Source organism: Pagrus major, chromosome 13 (assembly GCF_040436345.1).
Source record: "Pagrus major chromosome 13, Pma_NU_1.0".
Taxonomy (NCBI): Eukaryota; Metazoa; Chordata; class Actinopteri; order Spariformes; family Sparidae; genus Pagrus; species Pagrus major.
Genome location: NC_133227.1, coordinates 26,085,717 through 26,109,016, shown reverse-complemented (window position 1 = coordinate 26,109,016; position 23,300 = coordinate 26,085,717). Strand labels below are relative to the sequence as shown.

Here is a 23,300-nt window from a genome sequence, read left to right as displayed (position 1 = left end):
GCCTTTTTGTTTTTTTTTACTTTCCTTAAGTGTTTTATATATGTTTTTGTGCACTGAAAAGATACTGAAAGTTAAAAAAGTCAGAGTACGCACCAACAGACGCTCCTCTCTCCCACAGAAAACACTGCTCCTGAAACGCCTCGTTCAGGAGTCCTGCCTTTAATTCTGTGACTTTGTGACATCATGCTGCATCACCATGTCAGGCATTTGCATAATCTATGCCTAGCGGCTAGTCTGGCATCTAAGAATTGATTTAGCACAGCTGCTCGGTTGTTGTTAGTGGTGCTGGATCAGGCTTGTGTGAGCTGACCAATCAGTGGACAGTATTAGAAAACTGATGGATTTTTGAGCATTGAAGCAACTAAACCTATTCTGGTAGTAACCCAAAATAAAATCATGAACCTGAAAATGAGCATAATATGTCTCATCACAAACCTCTAATGTGAACGTGATATGATGCGTACAAACGTGAATGTATCAGTGGTTTGCAGGAACGTAAGTTGCCAATATTGTATCCGATTGACTGGGCTGGGTACGGCACTTAAAGTTTTCTTTGTTTCACGGGCAGAATCGACCAAAAAATGAAAGTTCCTTGTAGCTGTTTTAAGTTCACAAGGGATTATTGGATGTCCAGTTTCCACGTTGATGCTTGATCATAGACAGATGCACAAAATAACTCTCCGCTTAGTTTGAAATCCGTTTAGCACCACCACGAATGTGAAACTTTATTGATCGCCGCAGAGAAATTCCCTTCGCTCGGCTTTTGAAAGATCAGAGGTCAGACTCAGCTACAGGAGTTCGGTGTCTTTCTCCAGGACATTTCGGCTGAGTGAATGCCTGTTGACACAAGAGGCTAAAAACAGGTTGTTCTGGTAAAAGCACAGTCTGTCTGCCCACTTGACTTCCCTGCTGCTCACAGAAGTCGGAGAGCTGGAGAAAGATGAAGAAAAAGATCACTGTCTGCTTTCCTCACGAAACGAGAGCGAAGGACACACATGTTACTGTCACAGATGTCCTACATGTCGCTGCTCTCTTGCTCTCTTCTGCTGTCTTGTTGGACCAAACGAAAAGGGTTATTTTAAAGTTGTTTTGTATTGTAAAGTTTAGATTTTGATGGTTCCAGCTGCTCTTTCAGTACAAGCACTTTACAGCAAGCTGTGACAGGGAAAGGGTTTTTCTATGCTGTGTGTGTTTTGCAGAAATGGGCCAGATGTCAACAAGGAACGCATAAATGGTCATTACTCTCATAGATATTAGGAGATTTAGGTGGAGTAAGTGCGGCAATGGTTCTTTCATTCCCCCTTTACACAGCGTAGACATGACTCTGTCCTTTTTTTATAAATCCCAGGTAGGCGCCACAGGCTCCAAACAATCGACACATAAAGAGCCCTGGATGACAATGCCCGTATAATGCTTGAGCAGAAAAAAAATTAATTCTTCATATCAATTATGATGCCCCTCTCGTGAACGGTTTAAATCCTTGGCATCACATCGCCTGAACCCCATGCAGAGCCTGTCTAATCAGCAGCAGGATTTATTTCCACACAACAAAGCTTCACCCTCGGGTAAACCAAACCCACATCCATGCCGTCTTTTTTTCACGCCTGTTGACTTTGATTTGTTTGGCTTTGCAAATTTTCCAAAGAAATATAATGAGCCGTACTCCAAAAAAAAACAAAGGTAAAAATGCATTACGTATGGCGAGTCACGCTCACGTGGGCCGGCTCTGTCGCCGTACGTGCGCACTCGAGGTGGGACTGACGGGATTAGTTTGAAATTGAACTGATGAAACACTTTCTGGTGGGCTTCTCACTGATGCTCATACCCGGAGACATATATCATGATTAACTCTGAGTCCTCTGATAATGGGAAGCACCTAATATGAATGACACTGAAACTAAAGATGACCAGTGACTCATACCGTTAGATTCTCTATCCTCAGTTTATTCCAGAGACATGTTACTGTGCCGTCAGTTCACCCGATAACTCCTCTGTTCTCCCAGCAGAGCGCGGGTTACACAAAATGTGGGCAACACGGTTCACTTGAAATTCCGATCACTGATGTTGAACTTCTAGAAATGACCTTTACCGTTGCATCCCCTATGAACACAGCAGCTGAGCTCCGAGCATCAGTAGCGCCACTCTGAGCAAACAGTGCTCGCCGCCCTCCTCTGCCTGAATGGAGGAAACTGACGAAAGAGTCAGCAGAGAGGGAGAAATGCATAGAGAGGTTACGGAAAGGTCGCCTGGCATATCTGTTTTCTGCAGTGAATTCAGTCAGCCATCTGCCTGTCCCCCTTTATGTAGTCATTCCTCTCCTCCTCTGCTTAAAGCTGCCAAATGTTGGTTGTTGGTGCTTAGAGCTGTTTTGACATATCACATTTGGAAAGGTGGCATGACTCAAAGTTGTGTTGAAATTTTACCTCGCCCACTGTGGCAATGTATGCAAACCATGGATATGTTAAAACTTTACTTTCTTTTTTATGTTGATAATGTTAGATTAGGTTTAAGGCACAAAAACACTTGGTTAGGGTTCAGAGAGGATCATGTTTTGGCCTTAAATACCTGTTTTGGTGGCCATGAACACGGCTGGAAACCATCCCAAGGTCTCCTTAAAGTTATCCGATGGTGTCCCGCTCACATGTGTTAAAATACCTTGGTCCCTCATTAAAACCATCCAGTGGTTTCGAGCTTACAAATGCTGAAACGCAGTACTGAACTGTGGTCACTGGCAGAAAGTCTGCAGTTAAAGGTCCAATATGTAAGTAAGTCAAAATACTGACGTTTTCTGATGGTGGACGACCTTCAGTCTCGTCAGTATTAGATTGGTTGGAAATGTAAAAATTGAATATCAACTTTTTTACAAATTGGACCTTTAAGCAGTATCATTCATGTATCAACTTCCTTTGTCGTGAAGTGTTGCTAAGGCAAAAGAAAATGAGCTGAGAGACTGTGAATCTACAAGAATAAACTACAGTCTGTAAAAAACAGACTGTAAACAGCTCCCAAAATGAGGAATGAACTTCCATGTTGAAGACTTTAAACTCGATATTTAAAGCAATATCTAACCAGGGCCTACAGTACATGACTCTGACAGTCAATCCTGTGCTTTCAGAACAAATTAAGAGAAAGGAAACAAGAAAGTTTTTAAAGCAGGGTTTAAAAGTTCACTTTGCCTTCAGTTATTTGAGTGTACACCTCGCAAGAGTCTTTGCTTTTTACTTTGAACTACAAAATCCCACTTCTGAATTGTTGTCAGGCTTTTTGGGGCTGCAGTACGACAAATATGGCAATCACCGGGGCTGAGCGTGAGAGAGCCTGTCGACAAAGCAAACACAGCCACGTTTACATTATAAACCCCGCTGTGACATTAATACCTTAATAGCTACCTGCGGAAAGTGCAAGTAAATGCAATAACTTTGAGCCTGTGGAGATAATTTGTGGGTTTTTGGAGGGTACTATGCATTTATTCAAGCATTTAAGGCAAAGGACAAAGGAAACAGTGAATGTTACGATGTGTTGAAGTATGTTGATCTTTCAGAATGCAATTTAGGAGGTGACCCCTTGACATACATTGCTTGCTGGCTGCTGCAGCCATGAACAAGGCTTCTAGTGGTTCTTCAGTCGGTGGTGATTACATGTAGAAACCACATTTTTCTCCACAAAGTGCCTCTGAAGAACCATTTACGCTTTCAAAGGTGTTTTTCTGTTTGCTACCAATGCAGACCTCCTTCATTTCCTTGCCACACTTTAACGGCGCTCTAAAATTAGCAGACGTAGCGTCCTTAGCCATATTGACCACCCTGTTGTGGCACCTCAGATCCTCCTGATTTCTTTTTTGCTCTTACAGCCATGTTGCACAGCCTGCGGGGGGATTTCTGGATTTAACAAGTCGAGGTGCTGCTTGTGTGTCTTTCGGCCACACCTGACAAAGTAGGACGTGGGCTTCAACACCCAGGGGCTGCCAATCTGGTCACGGAAAGTTGTCAGAGAGAAAGCCAAAAGTCAATATCAGTGTTGAGTAAGAAAGGTAAAGAGGGGGAGGAAGAGAATGGAGTATGACACAGAAGGAAAGAGCCTCTTATCCTTCCTCTCTCCAGTTTTGAGATGCGGTCTTATTACTACCTGACAGCCTGAAGCTCTATCTCTTCTATGGAGACAGAAAGTGGCAAAGAGAGAGTGTCAGACCATAATTAATACTGAGGTTATGCAGAAGAAGCCGAGCTGATAAGAATCTCTGCTCTTGCTAAAGCACCACGTCCTACATTGTGTTCCTTCCGAGGTCCCTGAGCCTTTTTCTGGGAGGCAGACAAATTCTTTCTCTCTCCAAGGAGAAACGTTTTACCACAATCTGAAAAAGGCACATGTGCACTTGTGTCTCTGCAAAACGAATACATTAAGTTTTCTATCACTGCTGCCATATGTTTTTTTGTCACATGTTTTAATTGCTTTAATGGCGTCCTTGTTGTTGCTCACATTATTTGCTCTGCTGTTTCCCAGTCTTTGTGTGCGTCGGCTTGGCTTGTGTCCCACGTCAGAGTTTTCATTGTGTCTATTTTCTTCCGCAAATTGCTCGACTTTTCTCCGATTTACTTAAAGGACTGTGCAAGTTGTTTTTCATTTTTCAGCACGATTACTGCTAAATCAGAACTGATTTACATCGCGCCTAACCATTTTGCAAAACCGCAGTGCTTTTAAGATGATTATCTTCTGCCATTCCAGGCAGCCCGTTTGTTTACATTAATTTCAGACTCTAGACTCTAGAAACTTTCTTAAAGAGTATCTTTACTCATATTCAATAATTCTTTGTCAACAAATCCTATGAAAAGACAAAAATCACCATGTACGGATCTACTAACCAGTAGTGTCTGTGTTTTCCCATATGACAGATCTCCATTGTTGTCCAAAAACTATTAAAAACACATCAATGAGCCACGCTGAATAACATGATTCCTCATCATCATTAACATGGGCATGGTTTTAAGAGTCAATCACACACACTGAAATACCCACTAGCATGCAAAATTAATGGGAGTAAATAGTCTGCAACAAATGCCCCATTTACTCCTGTTAAAGTTTTGCTTAAAGTAATTTAACACATTAACTTGTGTTTACAGGTCTTGGGGAGTATTTCTTCAAAACATATTGTCAAAAAAGTAGTATAAAGCCTTTTGTGGCTCTCAGAGGAAGCAGCATCTAATCTGATAAAATGCCTCATCGTGGGTAATGTAGGCACCAGGCTTTGACAAAGAAGAATAAAAAGGTGATATCTTGGGTTCTGCTTTTTCGATTATGATCACTTGTTTTAAACTCTCCATAATGAGTCCAATAGTTTTATAGGAGTGCACTGTTAGACCAGTGGACTTTTTATAACCTGGCGCCTGCATGCACTAAATGCAATTTAGCTACTAAGTGACATCACTGGAGGCAATTTGTCAGATTACATGCAGCTTCCTCTGGAGCCACAAAATACTTTATACCACTGTTTTCACGTATGCTGAAGTACTCCCCAAAGCCTGTACAACAGATTTGGATGTATAAAATTAGTAGAATTATCCTTTAAGCAAGCAAACATTTGCCTATTGTACACTTCCTGCAGATATGAGGAAACATTAGCTCTAATTTTTAGTTGTTGACTGATGAATCCAAAATGCACTCTCCTGTTATCTCTGTTTATGTCCCTGCGACTCCCGAGAGAAACATCTGGGTCTTCATCCGCCAAATGCTTGAATATGTCGACCAGCTAGCAACTATTTTGTCTGTGCTTTGTTGCAAGGAAGGTAAAGAAACGTTTAATTAGCTGGTTATTGCTGAAAAAGAGGATGGTGAGATGCCAAACACGGCAAAGTTGTGGGCTGTAAAAAAAAAAAAAATGAGTGGAAAGACTAGAACTGGCTCGAACTGGCTCTGTGCAGCTTGAATTTGCCCAAGCACTGATATGATCCTACCAGAAATTAGATTTGAGAATGCAGCTCCTTATTGTTGTTTAGCACATTTTGACATTGGAGGTGGCTGCAAGGTCAACAAAGTGAGCCTGTGACAGAGCCACTGGTCTGAACCATCCTCCTGTTCACTTCCTGGAACTGGTTCAGTTTCAGCAAGTGAAATACGTTTTGCCACGCTGATAAAAGCTTAAAAATGTCTGGATATTCCATTTCTTGTCCCAACTGCTTACAGTCATCATTAATTAGATCTGTTCTCTCTCAATGAATTCCTACTTGTCCGAGTAAAATCTTTTTTAACCGTGAGCTGTCTGGACTCCTGGGCTGACAAAGCCTGTCAGCTTTTAACTGGTGTGCTGTCAACCCCCTGTCTCCTTTCCAAGGGGCACTGCTTATGAACCTTTTACATTACAGTGAATGACAGTTCATAACCTTATCTTTCCGGCCTACTGTGCTGTATAAATCCTCTTTGGGAAACACCACTCCGGAGCATCCTGAGATTTATCACATTGCTTGTCATAAAAAAAAAAAAAAAATAAATAAAAGTGAAAAAACCCAGCCCCTGAAAGGATGCGTATCCTGTTCACCTAGAGTGCCTGGGAGATAACTAGGGTTACAACGTGTGATCCTGATGCATGGCTGACAGACAGACAGATTGACACCCCTGGTCTATTCAGTATCTTCCCCAACCACACAGGAGCTGGAATCAAATGCAGACGAATGAGTCGCTGCCGCATCCAAGTGTCGAGAAAACATTTTGGGCAAAGGCGATCCCCTCGGTGGCTCTATTTCATGCTACATAGACATCTGTCTGAGGAAGGGGGCTGTTTGAATCCTGAGTGCAGGCAGATAGGCTGGCAGACGCAGGATGATAGCAGAGATTTTACTGAAAGAGGGAGCACCAGTTTGAAGGCAGCACTCAGAGTAACAGCATGTAAAGAGGGTTTGTTCCAAAATGGGCCATGCACCATTTGGGGGGGGGAGGAAATGACACCTACTTTCACCAAATGATTGACAGCAGAAAATCTTGACTTCCTCTTTTTAAAGGATAGCAGGGTAACCAAGGTGACAAAATACATAACTCTTTCCAAAAACACAGTTCTTGTCATAAATTGGGCAATGTTTTCTAAATCAATAGGTGATTTGTTAGTTTTTAACAAAGGAGATGGTCAAATATTATGGGAATACTACAGGCAGCAGTGTGTCTCTATGATCCTTTCACTCTTCCTCAACTACACATTGCTAAAGCACTTGTCTGGAGATGTTTTTTATCAGCAACACAGACAATACAGGCAGCAATGTGTCTCTATGACCTTCTCACTCTGTCGTGACTACACACTGCTAAAGTACTTATCTGGTTATGTTTCTTATGCAGCTTATACTGAATGATTATAAAAAATAAAGAACATTTCTAGGAATATTATGGGATTTCTACAGGCAGCAGTGTGTCTCTATGATCCTCTAGCTTTTCTGTGACTACACATTGCTAAAGTATTTGGCTGGAGATGGTTTTCCAGCAGCACAGACAATATTGAAGGATAATAGGAATATTATAGCAATGCTACAGGCTCTATGATCCTCTTGCTCTTCAGATGTTACAGATCCGAGACATAACTGACAGAAGGGTTGGGACGGAGAGATTACAAATCTGTGTGCTTCCCCAGCACCACTGACAGCACCATGGATTTATCAATACGCACCACAGTAAGGCTGCTGATACGTCAGAGCCATGGATTCTGACTTGCACAGACCTCGGTCAGATAAAGGATCAATGAGTCAGGCAGACTAGACTAACATGTTCACTAAACGAACCCTCTGTCCCTGCTATTTCTCTGCTACTAGGGAATGGAGAAAGGGGAAGGCAGGTATATATGGGATGGCATCCCCCTCGTGTAAAATGTGAAACTACAGTGGTTTCAAAATTAAAATGGCTGCAAAAATAGTTCAGTACAGTGCTTCTAATGCGTACGATTTTACAGTACTTGAGGGTGGTGAACTACAAACCTTCCAGTTTTAGCATATGGTGTTCAGCATTCGCAGATGTTATTTTTTTCTGTACCTCCCACCCTCCTTTGTAATCTTTTTTAAATACTCAGCAACTTGCAGGGAGGAAGCCTGCTGAGTGGGGACTGATTGTCGTACTGGAACTGCATGTGTCATTTGTAACAGTGACAGCAAACCTACCTGGAGCGCAGCGCTGGGACGGGGAGCAGGAAGGAGAGAGCTCAGCCTGATCGTTTGAATTTGTCTCAGAGCTCAGCTAGAAGCCTTCCCATGCTGCCATTAAAAAAAGGGAGATAGAGAGGCTTTCGGTGCTGCATGTGCTTCATTAACATGCCAGTTTTAGGGTTTTTTTAGTTGTAGAATTGGTCTTTGTTGACAGAGAACATCCTTTTATTCAGGCTAATTTAGTTGGATTTTATCTGGGTCATACCAGTTTAGTGTTGGGAAAATCACAGTTTTGTTTTTACAACTTTGTCCTAACTGAACCCAGATGGCAAAACTTTACCAGACACGCTCATCCAGCCCAAAGATCACGTGGGATGATGGCACTGGGGCGGTTCACTCCTGTTTGCCATATATGAGCCACAAGCAGGCCATACACTACCATGGAAATGAACAGTGACACATTTTTTACAATTTCTTAATAGTACTAAATGGTAGAGTACACAAACTACTGTCAGACTAACTACAACAACAGGATACTATAAAGATTGGCATATGCTTTATACTCTTCAGTAATAGCAGAGGGATTTAGGGCATTACAAATACTACCTAAAGGTAGTGACTGTGTCGTAAGGGCCAAGTCCCTGCGTTCTTGTAACGGCTGGCTTCGAAGAGCCTCGCCATCGATTAGGATCAGTCTAATCAATAGATGATTTGATCTTCACCCGAGAGAAAAACATTGAAAATTGCAAATGAGAAAAAATCTCGCCATGAAACAAGCAAGAAATAAACATTAGTCAACATCAGCGCTGTAGAACATATGCTCTCGGGGATCCATACATGATATTGCTGACACATATCACCATTAGCTGCAGCCTGACAGTTTGTGCGCGAGCCAGATGTGTTGTAGTTTCTCACACTGAGGAGGAAGAAAAGGGGGGTTTTGTGTTGTTGTGTTTACAAGACTCAGAAATGGGCGCAAAATCATGCCATTTTCATTTTGCATGGGAAGTCTTAGTTCCACTTCGTCAAGGTCTGCGTTTGTTCTAATTTAGTTTAAATTGGTTTCTTGATGTGTGGTGGGTGTATTCATACTTTCTTGAAAGGAACTGCAAATTAAAATTTTGATAATCAGAATTTGAAATCATTTTCCGAGACTTTTTTTTATATCAAGTAAACTGCTGAATGCTGGACGAGGCCGTCCAATATAAACTCTTTTGGCATTTGTATCTCTCTTTTTAACTGAGACACCAGATTTAATCAAAAGCAAAGTCTTGATTAGGAAAAATTATATCAAGCCACTTAAAACAAGATTTAAAAAGCCACTGATGCGTCACTGTGAAATATTGAAGGCATGCTTTATCATGATGAACCTTATTTCAAACTTTAGCCGTTCAAACGTTCCCATGCAGTCATAAAACATATGGCAGCTGTAACAATCCCATCTTGGCTTCATGGGACCAGACATTGCTCCTTGCAGTGAGAAATGATCTCCTCGTGTGTTTTTCCATGTGTGCGTCCATGCATTCATTAAGAAAGCTTTGCTGCCATTCAAAATTAAGCTGTAGGTGAAAATGAATATTTTACCTCAAGCTAGAAAAAAAGCAGCTCCCGCCTTAATGAAGCTGATGCGTCTCAAAGGCACCTGAAATGTCGTCGTCTTCTTAAAGCTTATTTTAAAATGTGACGGTGAGCAGATGGCTCTTTACTGTACCTGAGCACGGCACATTATAGGCATTTAGCTGAGTATTTTTCTACGCCGTTATGGCGGCAATAGAAAGACAGCATCTGTGTGTGGACCGCCTGCATCCCAAACATTTATATTTTTATGCACAGATATGTTTAATCTTCTGATTTTTGCTCATGTAATTGTTACAAGTGAAACTGGTCGGGGAGGGTAAAGAAGGGAGAGTTAAGTGAAGGTTACAGGCTACTTATGATCAAGTGCACTTCTTATTTTATGCATTTAATATGAAAACAACAAACATACTGTATAAATAAATCCCTTTCAAATGTGACTACAGCACAAGGCAGCAAAAAAAAAGGATCCTTGCTCTATGCAAAAATGGATTACAGTGCTTTAAGGGATGAGTAGTGAGTAGTAGATGAGTCGTCCTTTTTTTCATGTTTTGGCTTTTTATTTTTAATCTATTATTACAAAGCCCTGACTGGCTCATTCAGTTCATTTAAAAAGCCTTCAAACCAATTCCTCTGCAGCACACATGAGGAAAATGAGGATAAAAAACTTCTTTAAGAAAGTGAGCTACTGAAACAGGAGACAGGCCGACGGCAGGCAGCTCTACAGGACGCTTCAGGCCCCCGAACAATACTTTTGTGTCCCGAAAAATTGAAAGTTTTTGTGGAACGAAACATGGAAAATGAGAGAGATACGGAGTGCAGGTGGCTGGGATGTGAGTAGATAGCGTTTCAGTGCATTGAGTCTGTTTGTAATTCAAGTCCCACACTGAACAAGTCTGATCTGAACAAAGCTGCCAGGGGCTGCACCGGTTTTAAAGAATCTGTCTCTTTAAGCTTTTTAATATGCTGGTCAAATAATAGCTTCCTCATAGACTTTCTCCCTCCTGATGAATTTCAAAATGGACCATTCATTCCACACCACCAGGACTCTGTTTGTGTGTGTGTGTGTGTGTGTGTGTGTGTGTGTGCTGTTCTCCTGTATGAATGTGTGTAGCTGTGTGTGGGTGTGTGGGTCAGTGGCAGCACATTAAGACAGTGACTGGCAGATCTCATTTGGTGTTTAATTTCACAAGGGTGAGCTCTCATCTGTGAGGGCCCATTAGCCTCGGGCTAGCTAGCTGAAGGATGCCGGCGGTTCCTTGTCGAGTGACGCTTACACTGACAGGCCTTACGTGACTCTGTGTATGAACAGTAACTAAGTAGATTTACTCAAATACTTTGATTAAGTATATTTCTGGGGTGTTTGAGGCCTTTATTTACATGTGAGAGGACAATGATGTGCTTTCAACACCACTACATTTATTTGACTTTTGTTGTTACGAGTTACTTTGCAGATAATGATTTTAAAAACTTATAGTAAGGATCTTGGCATTCTTGACCAACTGGTGTGACAATAATCTCAACTCAAAGACCTCCTTACTAGCTTCTTTCCCAAGCTTTTCACAGCACCTCATGATGACCTATTCCTATATCTCAAGACTTTCTCATCATGAGCATACGAAATACGCTGCATTGTTCTAAAATAAATTAAATATGGGATCATACTCTGACACTGACAGGGGCAGTTCTTCCTACTCGCACTGTTACTTTTTTACATTTTGTTCATGATACTTGTTACTTAAAGCTGTGTTTATTTGTAAATTAGCATTAATCAAATTATTATGCATATTGTAAAAGGGGTCACTCGTAGTTAAGAACCCTCAAATAATTATCAGCCAATTCTACAGTTCCTCTCAATGATATGAAGCATTTTAATGTATTTTGGATAGCTCTTAGTTAGCATTCAGACAAAAGCCCCTTTCACACAGGACTAGCATTACCAGGAGACCACCAGTGATTTAGAAATTACCACCCACATCTATGTTACGTGTGGTGCATTTGGACAGGATAAGCAAAGACTGTATTTCACTTATATTTACTGACATTATCCCCCAAATATGAAGCAGAGGCTCTGCGTAACATCAACGTTTCAGAAGCGGAGTGTCTGTTCTTCAGCAGCCACGTTAATAAAAGAGTTTAAAATTGTTCTGCCCACTTTCAACAAGTTTAATGAGCATAAATACACATATGCAGCTCATTAAGATGGAGTAACAGATGCTATATGGCTGTGCTTTAATATGACAAACTTTTGTTGCTCCTAATCCTCCCCGTAACTCTTTTTTAAACACCAACATCACCGATTACCGTTATAAGCCTTAATCATATTTCACACTTGTTCAGTTGTCAGACAACTGAAAACAGAAGTTAACAAAAATTTGACCCCAAATCACAGAGATGCAGATTCACACGGGACTAATATCAAATCAGGACCTCTGTGTTTGGTGAAATATGGGAGGTACTGTGGAGTCTTTACTTTACGTATTAGCATGGGTTAAGATCACAGAAGATCGCTGCAATTATTATAAATTACTTTAGGTCCCAAAGTAATACCATTCCCATGTGAATAGGGCTAAAGTGTGTAACTAGCTGTGCACATAGCGGAGCATTTAGCATAAAAATGTTCCAGATGTTTCTCTCAGGAGTTAGTGGAGACCAAACCATGTCTGTACACATGAATCCCAACAAACACTGTGGATGTTGTTCTGTATCGCCTGCTGTGTAAACGGGCACCTGTTTGCTAACATGTTCGGCATTTCAATCTAATAATATGTCAGTGATATGTTTACAATTTGTTCTGCTGCTCCAGGTGGCCAAACAAATCAATTAATGCCAAGTTAAGTAAAAGTATATTTTAAAAAAAAGTAAATGCAGGGCTTCAATAGAGGTGCGGTATTGATACTCAGACTAAGTATACTAAAATAAAAAGGATGTGGATACTACTGGTGGTAAGTTAGGACAAATAATGTTTTTTTTACTGTGCCTGCAGTGTAGAGATGATTCATGTCTGTAGACAGGTCAAAACAAGAACAGGGTGATTTTTTTTTTGTTGGAAATTTTACTCTGATATTTTTTTCAAGAGATTTATTATATTTTGCAAAAAAGCAAAAATCGATATCTAAAGTAGAGAACACATTTTCAGCCGGCAGGAGCAGGGCAGTACAGGTCAAGGTGGATCACGGCACCCTTGTAATATTCAGTATTGTCGGGAAGAGGAACCATAAACACCTACACTGTTTGAGATGCATCGTGTGTGTTTGTGCCCTTGTGTCAGTTCAGTTGCAAACTTTATGGGCCCCTGAGGGAAATTTGTTTTAAGATTGGCTCTGCAGTAAAACACACAGTAAAGTAGCATAATAAAGTGTAAGAGCACAGTAAAAAACAATAAACACATTACCTGAAAGTGGAGGAACACGCATAACAAAGTGCCGTGTCACACGGTACGACCGTAAACACCAGCACCGGCTGATAAGACCTGACGACAAGTCAGCGCGTTGATGGAGACCAGTAAATATTCCCCATCAATACAAACTGTCAAGGTCGTCTGGAGGGCTTTAGACATACAGGGGTTGGACACAATATTGGAAACACCATTTCAGTACAATACAAACCTGCAACAAATACTACTTTTGTATAGTTGATAGTATTATTATTATTTTTTTGATGTGACTGTTTCAGGGAGCACTGATAATGCGACACTTTGTGGTTTATGTGTTCCTGTTATTACAGTATTTGAACATAATTTGATTCAATTTATTTCAGCTGCCATCAAACTGCCTGCTTCATTCACCCTTGAGCTGAGGTCCTCCAAAGCAGTTACCATTTAAAGGGTAATTGCACCAATTTTACACATCAAATTGTTTATAGGTCTTGGGGATTACTAGGCCTACTTCATGTGTGGCAAAAGTATATTAAAAAACAAAACACTTCTGTGGCTCTAGAGGAAGCTGCACGCAATCTGATAAATATCCTCCATCGATGTCAGTCAGTGGCTTAGTTGCATTGTGGGTAATGTAGGCGCCAGGTTTTGAAAAGCAGTGCACTAGCATTGCAGTATAAAACACTGTCGGACTCATTCTTGACAGCTTAAAAAACAAAATATACAGTTTATTACACGCACTCTTTTTCCTTTTTGAAAACCTGGCACCTACATTACCCACAATGCAACTTAGCCACTGAGCAACATCACTGGAGGCAATTTATTACACTAAATTCAGCTTCTTCTGGAGCCACGAAAAGGTTCATACTATTTTTTTCACACATGCAGGAGTACTCTTCAAGACCTGTAAACACACTTTAACATTTAAAATTGGTGGAGTTGCCCTTTAAAACACCTTTATTTATTACTTCACCAAAAAAAACAGGTGGGATAATGTGTGTATACCTTTCCTGCAGGTTTGTGTGTGTCTGCGTCACGGCAGGGAAATTGATCCTCAGCGTTAATATCTGAAGCTCCTGTGCCACGCTCCACCATTCGCGACTTCAGAGAGTTGTCTCTTTGTTGACATCAAAAGACTTTCTCTGTCCTTTGTAATGCTCGTAATTATCCCCATCAGTGTGGGCTTTGATGTTAACACAGCTGTATAATGTTGAGTGTGCGTGTGCGTGCTTCCACAAGTGTATGTTGGTGTACAGTACTTGTTGTGTGCAGATGTGTGCATGCATTGACATCATTTCGGGTGTTCGAATGCATGAATAACAATATCAGTACAGAGCTATTGGGTTATTGATATCATGTTTCAGCCTCTGCAAAAACTAATTTGGAGGTTTTAGAAAGTCAATAAAATGCATTTCAGCACAAATCGGACTACAGGAGATTAAAAATCATAAAAAGGCATGAAGATTTGCAGTTACAGTTACATAATAATATTCAACAATAAGTCTTTGACAACAAAGTCTAATTACTTTATCTGTGTTGTGTTTTTGCTTTTCCTCTCAGGTAGACACTCATGGGCAGCCTGGGTGTTTGGGCTGTGGCCATAGCCGCTCTGCTGGGAACCTCAGGGTGCTGGCTCACTGAAGGGCACAAGAGCAGCAGGCGAGGCAGCGTGGATACCGCCAGCGTGCCGCACAGCTCCTCGCAGGAACCACACTCCATGGTAAATATCCTGTGCCTCTTCCTATACACACCGGCACACACACAGCTTCCCACCGAGGCCATTACCTTCGTTCTCAAACTGGAGAAACACTTACAGGGATATAAATCAGTCACATCAGCCGTAAATCGAATCAGGGTCGCAAAGAAAAAATGAAGAGAATGAAAAACAGTGTGACAAAACACACATTTGTTGTCAAATATAGCACTTTTTATTGTCTCTGAAACAGTGTGCTCCTGTCTTGGTATCTCCGGTGCTATGACTGAGAAGCTTGTGAATCGGTACACCCATTTCTAATTGTTTACAATTCTGGGGCACCCCAGTAGCTCACCTGGTGGAGTGTGTGTCCCATGTACAGTACAAGAGGCCGAGTCCTTGGCAACAACCTGGGTTCGGGTCCAATCTGTGGCCCCTTGCTGCATGTCTTCCCCCCCTCCCGTCACAATGAGACCTGAGCTGTCCTATCAAATAGAGCCCCCCCAAAGTAAAAATAAAAAATGATCCAAGACTATAAGGAACTGATCATGTCGATAGGATCACTGTAAAGCAAAGCCTCAGAATGTAACTTCCAGGTGTGAACAAAAAAGACCAAAGAAATGTTTTCAACTGCAGCACATCAGTCGCCGTACAGACATTCATGCTGAAATTGACATGATTTTTCCCTCAGCACAATGACTTTGCCAAATTTTAGGTTGAAGGCTCAAGTATACTGTATAATGTCCACCATAGATAGCATGAAATCACTCTAAAAGGTGATGCATCTCCAACTTGATCCTTACTTTCAGTAAGATGGAAAACTGAAGTTTTAGTTTCTGTATCAACTACGGACCATTTTTAAAATCTACACGAGTTTGCAAGGAAAAGACATACATAAAAATATCGTTACCTTTGGAAGAGGGGCACCTCAGAAACAGTTTGGGAACCACTGAACTAGCCTGATGAAAGAACAAGGTTGAACGTCAAAAAATTGAAAAAAAAAAAAAAATTATTTCAATAAATTGCATCATGAGCAGAACCTTTCTTTTTGTTTTTTTTTCTGTGATGTCAGTGGGATCATTCCCAGTTCTACCCCCCACCAGAGAATCGTGACTATGTCACTGTAAACTGGTCGAAACCGTCCTCTTGCAGTATTTTCTTATGTGTGGAAATTTAGCATTACATATGATGGTGAAAATTAGTTTAAGCCGACCAACTCGTGCACCTGGGTTTACAATATAGCAATTAGATATTAAATACATGCAGGATTGTGTCGGTGAGCTTAATTAGGAAGACTGTGTTTAAATGCAAAATGTATCAAAACATGCAACACGGCGTGTGACAACATAATCAGCTAATGATCCAAACAATCTTTATTTAATTCTGTTCAGACACGGTTGTGTTTAGGAATACAGCACAACCATCAGCTTTCTCCCAAGAGGTGAGCGTCTCCAGTCTAAATCACTCAATCATGTGAAAGCACTGTATACAGGTTAGAGGTCATCACACGCTTCGAGCCTATCCAAAACTTGATTTAGTGTGCACCTTTTTCATATGTGAGGAAGGGCTTTTGTCTTATCTGTGAGGCAGTTGAGAGAATAGGGACGCACAGTTGCCTAGTTACCTTGCAGTGTGATGCTGAAATCTTTTACTTTTTGAAGAGAAGAGGAAATTGACGGCAGGGAGAGTCGGGCCGGCTGTGAGGATGAGAGAGGTTAACAATTACTCCGTGAGAATCACAAGGAAATTTTTTGGTCATGCTAGCTGAAACACAGAATCTGTTAGTAGTCGGGGTTCAACACTCCTTGCCTTTGCTGTGACTTTGGCACCGGTGCCGGCTGTGGATGTGATATGGTGCAACCCGGTTTCTGGCTTTTTAAAATTTTTGCTGACAGTGACTTTGGCTTTAAACCTGTCTAATTTGGTGTTTATGAATATATTCTCTGTATTGCCGTTTTTACTAATTGTTGCAGCCACTGTTGACTGCTGTCTGCGGGCCAAAGTGCAGCTTAGGGACAGTAAAGAACCGCTTTACTTCTCACAGCAGACCGATATTGACAGTGTGTTTATCATAGCTCATACCTGCGGGAGCAAACATTGTAAAGTGACAAAGATTGCAGCTAATAGGTTAGGTAGTATTAGACATGGCTCGTTTGCTGCGTTATAATACATTTGTCAAAGATTTCTAGCTCCAGTCGTACACATAATCAGAATGAAAATGCTCATAGAAACTTGTCTCATTCAGTTCATGTGTTCTCCAATTTATTATATCTTTTTAAGATAATGGTTAAGGCCAGTGAACGCTGTAATGAATATAAAAGTTGAATATCTCAGTAGAATAACAGACTGAAACAACTCAAAAACAAGCATTTACCTTCATTCATTCACTTAAATGATTTGTATCCACACAGAAAAATCAAAAGAGAGGGGTGGTGGTTGGTCGGGGAAAAAACTTGGAGTCGCCACTGATGCACTCTCAAAGTCTTCGCTTGAAACGCACAGAGGCCAGCGGTGCTTTAGTCTTTGAGAGTTGCTGTGTTGGTACCTGTTCTGTGATATTACAAGAGTAATGTGTGTGGGGAATGTGAGCACATAGTTGTAGACGTGCCGTGAAGAAATATTACTGTTCATCAGCCTTAAGTGACGCTCAGGATACATCACTGTGTGTTGTGTAAAACAGCAGAAGGGGAGTGAAGTTCCTCCTCGTGTATGAGGCGTCTCCCTGCTGGTGTCTGGTGAAAGCTTGTCGATATTATCTCCTTTACTGCTCTGTGCCGGGCTGAATTAGCTTTGAACGAGAGGTCTCTTAAGCATGTTTCAGAACAGTCACTTAAACTCCCGACTCCAGCCACTGTTTTAACAGTCAGCGTACTTTCTCAATGGGAGAATGGTTAATAGTCAGACCTAATCCACTACCAGCTGCGACCAGATTGCCGTTCTAGCAAGATCAACGTCATTAGCATGGATATAGAGCAATAGCAAAAATAGCAAAAGCATGCATATTAGCGTGGAGAGGGATAGTGGTCCCTCCAACACAAAGTCTTCTTTGGTAATGAGGAGCTGCTGAGTTTATTCACTGGCAAACTGTAACCTGCACTGTACAGTTACTGCTACTAGACTCACAGAGTCTACTAAAGTCATATATAATTATCCTGATCATCACACTTCATTCATCTTTGTTTGTGGCCCCTGATAGCGTATCATAGCATAGACATTTCTGCACATTCAACTCTGGAAAAGATGGTCTTGTTTTACTGTTTGTGACAAGAAGTAAAAAGAGATTTATTGTTCAGAAATCTAGTTGGGTTTGACCCAACAAGTGTAGTTTCTGCAGTCTGAACCTTAAATGAAGTAGAATGGTGGATGACTGCACAGAGAGAAGTGTACGCTGTACATTACACCGAACCCCGTTCTGTTTAATGTAGTCTTTATTGCACTTGTCTTAATGGTTACAACTAAAAACCAAGCTGCAAGTGGCCTTAAATCTGCCTGTTTTCTGTGTGCTTTATTTTAAAAACCAAGTTTTTCTTTGTTCATCCATTTACAACAATAAAGAGATAATTGTTGAAAAACTTGTGCTATTGAATGAGCTCACTTATCTGTCATAATGGCACACGAGAGATTCGTGGTGCCAGAGGGAGGAAATAAAGAGACAATCCCTGTAAGCAAACAGGTCTTTGCCAGAGGAAATGAACCCTTTAACAAATGTTCTCTGCATAACAGAAACATAAAGCCTCAGCAGGTTGTCTAAGAGACTTTTGCACAGACGGACAGACACAAGCCACACAGCCCCACGGTCGTCGTAATTCTTTGTGAAATGAAGCATGTACACCCCTCGGTCTGTTTTAAGTCTGACTCACTTTGGGCTTTTCCAAAATTGGCAGCCGGTTGTGGAATGTGTTTTTTGCCCTGCTAGTTGAGTCCTTTGAAATCCCTCGACGCAAAAAAAAAACAAATTCCCAGGCATTATTCCTCCCCCACTCTGTATTTCTGTCCAAGATCAGAACTGTCAATTGGCGCCAGAATTTTGAAGTTCACCCCGGGGCGAAAATCATGCAAATCTGTGAATTCACATGATTATGAGAGATGCATTCTCAAAGTCTTTGGTAATGAATAAGTAATGCCAGATTTTCTTTTTTCTCTGACTGAAAACTCCCCCAAAACAATACAAAACATGTAAACAGAAGAACAATAGGGACTTAGGGCTGTAACAGATGGAATAAAAGAAAAAGAAGACAGAGAAATTAAGCAGAAAAAGTCTGGATGAAAGCCTTTTTGATTTTGAGTTTTTATGTGGGAGAATTCGCCTCCTGAAATCGAGGTGACGTGATCATGTAGATGGTTTTACTGTAGGAGACTTCACAAACAACTCAAAAACAGCAGTTTTGTTGTACAGCAGTATTGCAGAGTGATGGCTCTTTATCTCTTAAGTAATCTTTGTCAGAGTACAGACACAGGCTGCAGAGAATACACAGCCAAGCTGATTTTTTTTTTTTCTGTCATCAAGCTACTCACAGAATCATCGTTAATTGGCAAAAGCTGATATGACCTGCTGACTTTGACGTTTGTCAGCTCCGGCAAGAATTAGAAGCTGCTAGCTGGCAAGTTTTCTACATTGCTCCTTGCTAATGAGCAGGAGAGAGGAGCGAGAGAAGATTCAATAACACATACCTTTGCGTGGGAGCTGAGTGTATCTGTGCATCAGTGTATCCAGGTATCTGAAAGCAGAATCACTCGCAACAGCACGCCCAAATACATTTTCACAGAAAAAGCACAGGTATAAACATCAGAGGTGTGGAAATTTCTCGCTCATGAGATGCATCGCGATGCGGACGTGGAAGATTCTGCATCGATGCGAAGACAGCAGAATCGAGAGTCTGCAGCTTATGCTGATTGTTCATTGTCCGGCCTCAGCTTTAAAATAGAGAGTTTGTTGCACATGTCGGATTTGATGAACTTGCTGGGAAGCACAAACTGGATGAAACCCAAGCTGAGCATGACTTCTACCTCACAACAATTACTAATCACATTAGCCATTTTCACCTGAAGCTAACGTCTGCAGCCATAAATGATAACTGTTACAGCAAGCCCAGCTAATCAGCCAAGATCTGAGGAGGAGCTGTCAACTTCTCTGTCCAACTCTGAGGGAGTTGTATGCAGCAGAGTCAACAGAAGCCTTATCTTAAGCTGCCATGTCAAAACAATATTATTAAAGACAAACGTGAAAGGCACTGCAGATGGATAAATGTTTTGATTGTGAAAAAAATGCTGCTTTTTTTTCAGACTGCTGTAGTCTGAGTATTGGAAGGACTTTCTGAATAAAAAGGCTTTCACAGTGATATAGATCATTGAGGGATGCCATACGCTGAGATGCATCGAGAATCATTTTGCATTCGAATCGTTGACAGCTGAATCGTAGTCGAATCGTGAGGCCTGTGAAGATTCACACCTCTAATAAACATTAACAATGGCTTCATTCAATTCAAGTAGCTCAGTTAGCCGTACCACTGAAGAGCATGCATTTTAGCAAGGACCTCCAAAATGGAATGCTGCCACCATTAATGACGTTATTTGTTCCTGTACTTTTTCAGGTAAGAGTCGAAATGGCTGCTGTTACCTGCTGCAGATGGGAAGATCCCATAGTTTTTAATAAACTTTAGCCAGACTGCAGAAATTCGGTCTGACGATAATGCGATAATAATACGATAACGGTCAAAGGGCCAGTTAATATTAGCAAAATAACCGGATTTCTTTCAGAACAGATGTAGTTTTGTTGGGACGTCACTGACTGATGGTGCATGTGTAGCTGGGATGTTGTCTTGTTCCAGTATTCTTGTGTTGAGAAGTGTTCAGCCAACACTGATGAGCATAGTGACAGTGAGGTTGTTATTTGGTTTGATAGTGGCCTCTATGAAGAGCGAATAGACTTGAGTGGTTAAATGATTCTGCAGTAGAGAGAGAGGGTATTGTGTTTATTGGATGAAATTTAAGGAGTAAAAGGGTTAAGCATTGAGTGAACAGAGAATAACTGCAGGAACAATGAAAATGAAAAGAATGAAAATAGCCTTTTTCCACAAGCGCAGGTTATTCTCTCGTATTTAAACTTTCAGCGGTGGGGCTTTCCCCCTCTACATTTACATTTTGATTATGACTTGTCCCCATAAAGCTTTAGTTTTTATTTCGTTGCAGTCCCAGAGGGTTAGTCCACAATTTTTCTGACTGTCTCCTGAGAATTTATAATCAAAGCTGAAGAAACCCTTTCAGGCAGACAGAACATGTGCAACGGTTACCATTATATGAAGCAATAATACCCTTCCCTACTATAATTATTAGGGCAGGTGATACAGAAGTACAGTAAGGTGTAAGAATGTAATCCAACTAGCATGCCCTACAGCAACAACAAAAACATGTTGTGTCCATGTGGTGAAGCTAACAGAAAAGTCATGACAGTGAAGACGAGGAGCAGAGGGACATATTAATGGGGGACTTCTGGAGAAAGAAGACAGGGGTGAAACTGGGCCACAGCACTGAGTGAAAGTAAAGATGATGGACACGGAGATGAATAAAGTTACACTCGGATGTCTCTATTGAGAAGCTCACATTGTCTGAACATTGTCTATGGAGGGAGCAGGCCTGATGAATAAAAGCAGATTTTGTCCCTTGCACTAGAAAAAGCTTATAAATATCAAATAAATAATACCAATAAATATAATAAATAGAAGCTTATTGATACAACAACAATACTACTACCGGATAAATAAAACTGGATGCATTTGTTTTCTTGTAATTTTACTGTTTCCACTGACATTAAATCAATATTGTAACAGTTGTATTAAGGAACAGGTGGACCCAAAAGTGACGCCAAACAGGTAGTGACTTGAAAAGGTGAATTTATTGATCACAACAGTGATTTCGCTGGTAGGATGAGACGGTGAGCTCGAGCGCAGGCCGAGGGCTCCCTGGGTGGTGCAGGTGGAGACTCACGGGTCACACGGGAGGCTGGCTCAGGCAGTTGAGGTCGTGAGGGGTGACCGGCACAGCTCCGACCAGCAACAAAGCCACGCCCAGCCTCACCAAGCACCTCTGAAACAAAAAGCACAAAACACAGGACACAAACAGGCCACCACAAAGTCCAAATCATACCAAATATAGTTACATCTACCTATCAGTTACATTTAATCAATTAACATCTAGATTTTCAGAAATGAGTTATTGTCTGGTAGTGTATTAAAAAATGTAAAAAGTAGTCATGTGGCTTTTTTTTATGACTTCGTCTTTAGAAAAATTTGAATAAAATCAAAATGTTTAGAGGAGAGACTGTCAGTGAGCTTCACTGGAAACATAAAACCTCTCCAGCTAACAATGCAAGTAAAAAAAAAAAAAAAGCAGGAACATTTTTGGTCTTTGGAACATTTAGTTTAATTTTAGGATCCATCAAAGTTACGCCCGTGAAGGTATTACTACTTAGACGCTGCCAATGCGTTTCTTTTTTCGTTTGGCTCCTTTTCATTTAGCTCATTAAGTAGCTTGTTGGTGCGCTGATGAATTACACTTATAAGACAGGTTCCTTCTTCTTAAGCAATGCACATCAGGGAATAACTGTTCGATGCAGATAGATGAACTCTGAAACCGCAGGCACTCAAAGATTCAGCTCTCCTCTGGCTGCCTCTTATCCTAATCAGGCAATTTCTTAAAAAATGTCAAGGTGTCAGTTCGCTCCACATCAGACAATAAGCTGAAGCTGCAGCTCAACAAATGTAATGAAAATGCAAAGTTAAGTGTTGGCATGAAGGCGGCTATTTCCAACTGAGAGTTTTGTTGTTGACTGGAATTAAGAGCCAGAAAGAGATGGCGAGAGAGTAAGTGGGCACATATAAACATATGGGTCCTTGAATGAAGAGTGCCTTCATTGCACCGCACATAAGAGAGGGAGGATGAGGCATATTCAACCAGACTTCGTAAAAGACACAGCTTGGCTTGAATTGCCCTGCTGTTCAAAATTGCATTCCCACAAAATGTCAGTCTCTGTGGCAGCGATGTCAGATTCTCGCTTTGTGTGGGTGTTTAAATGGCCTCCAAAATGGAGGCATGTAGCTCTCAGAGATGTTGTATGTACTAGTTTTTGTTGAGAGGCTATAGCAGTCATACTGAGTTTGAACACTTCAGCTTTGGTGCCACTAGAAAAGCTAATAAAGCAAACATAAAACAGACTTATCAACAACACTACTCTAGCGTGACATTCGGCGGGTGTTTTCATTATCATTCAGCTCGCAGTAACACGATTGCTTCTTTGGTATGTGAAACCATAGCAGAGGTCCAAAATCTAGCTTTATAACCATGGCAACAGTACTGCTGCCTGATTACCAGGTACTGACCTGCTCACAAGTTAAGTCAGAAGCAAACAAACACTTTGAAAAATGGATCACGATTTTTAGCACACTAAAGGTGGCCATGGAATGAGTGCAGACTCGGGCGATATACAACATTTTGTATCACGATATTGTCTGGCCAAAATATCACAATAGACAAAATGATTGTCATCACA

At 41.1% G+C, this 23,300-nt stretch overlaps 1 protein-coding gene across 1 annotated transcript in view; it reads left to right on the top strand.

The window, feature by feature from the left end:
- The first annotated feature begins 14,632 nt into the window (after positions 1-14,632).
- fstl4 (follistatin-like 4) overlaps positions 14,633-23,300 on the top strand; it is a 196,780-nt gene continuing 188,112 nt past the window's right edge. The window contains exon 1 of the mRNA XM_073478835.1: positions 14,633-14,782. Within this exon, the coding sequence (XP_073334936.1) occupies positions 14,633-14,782 (150 nt within the window). The remainder of the gene's footprint in view (positions 14,783-23,300) is intronic.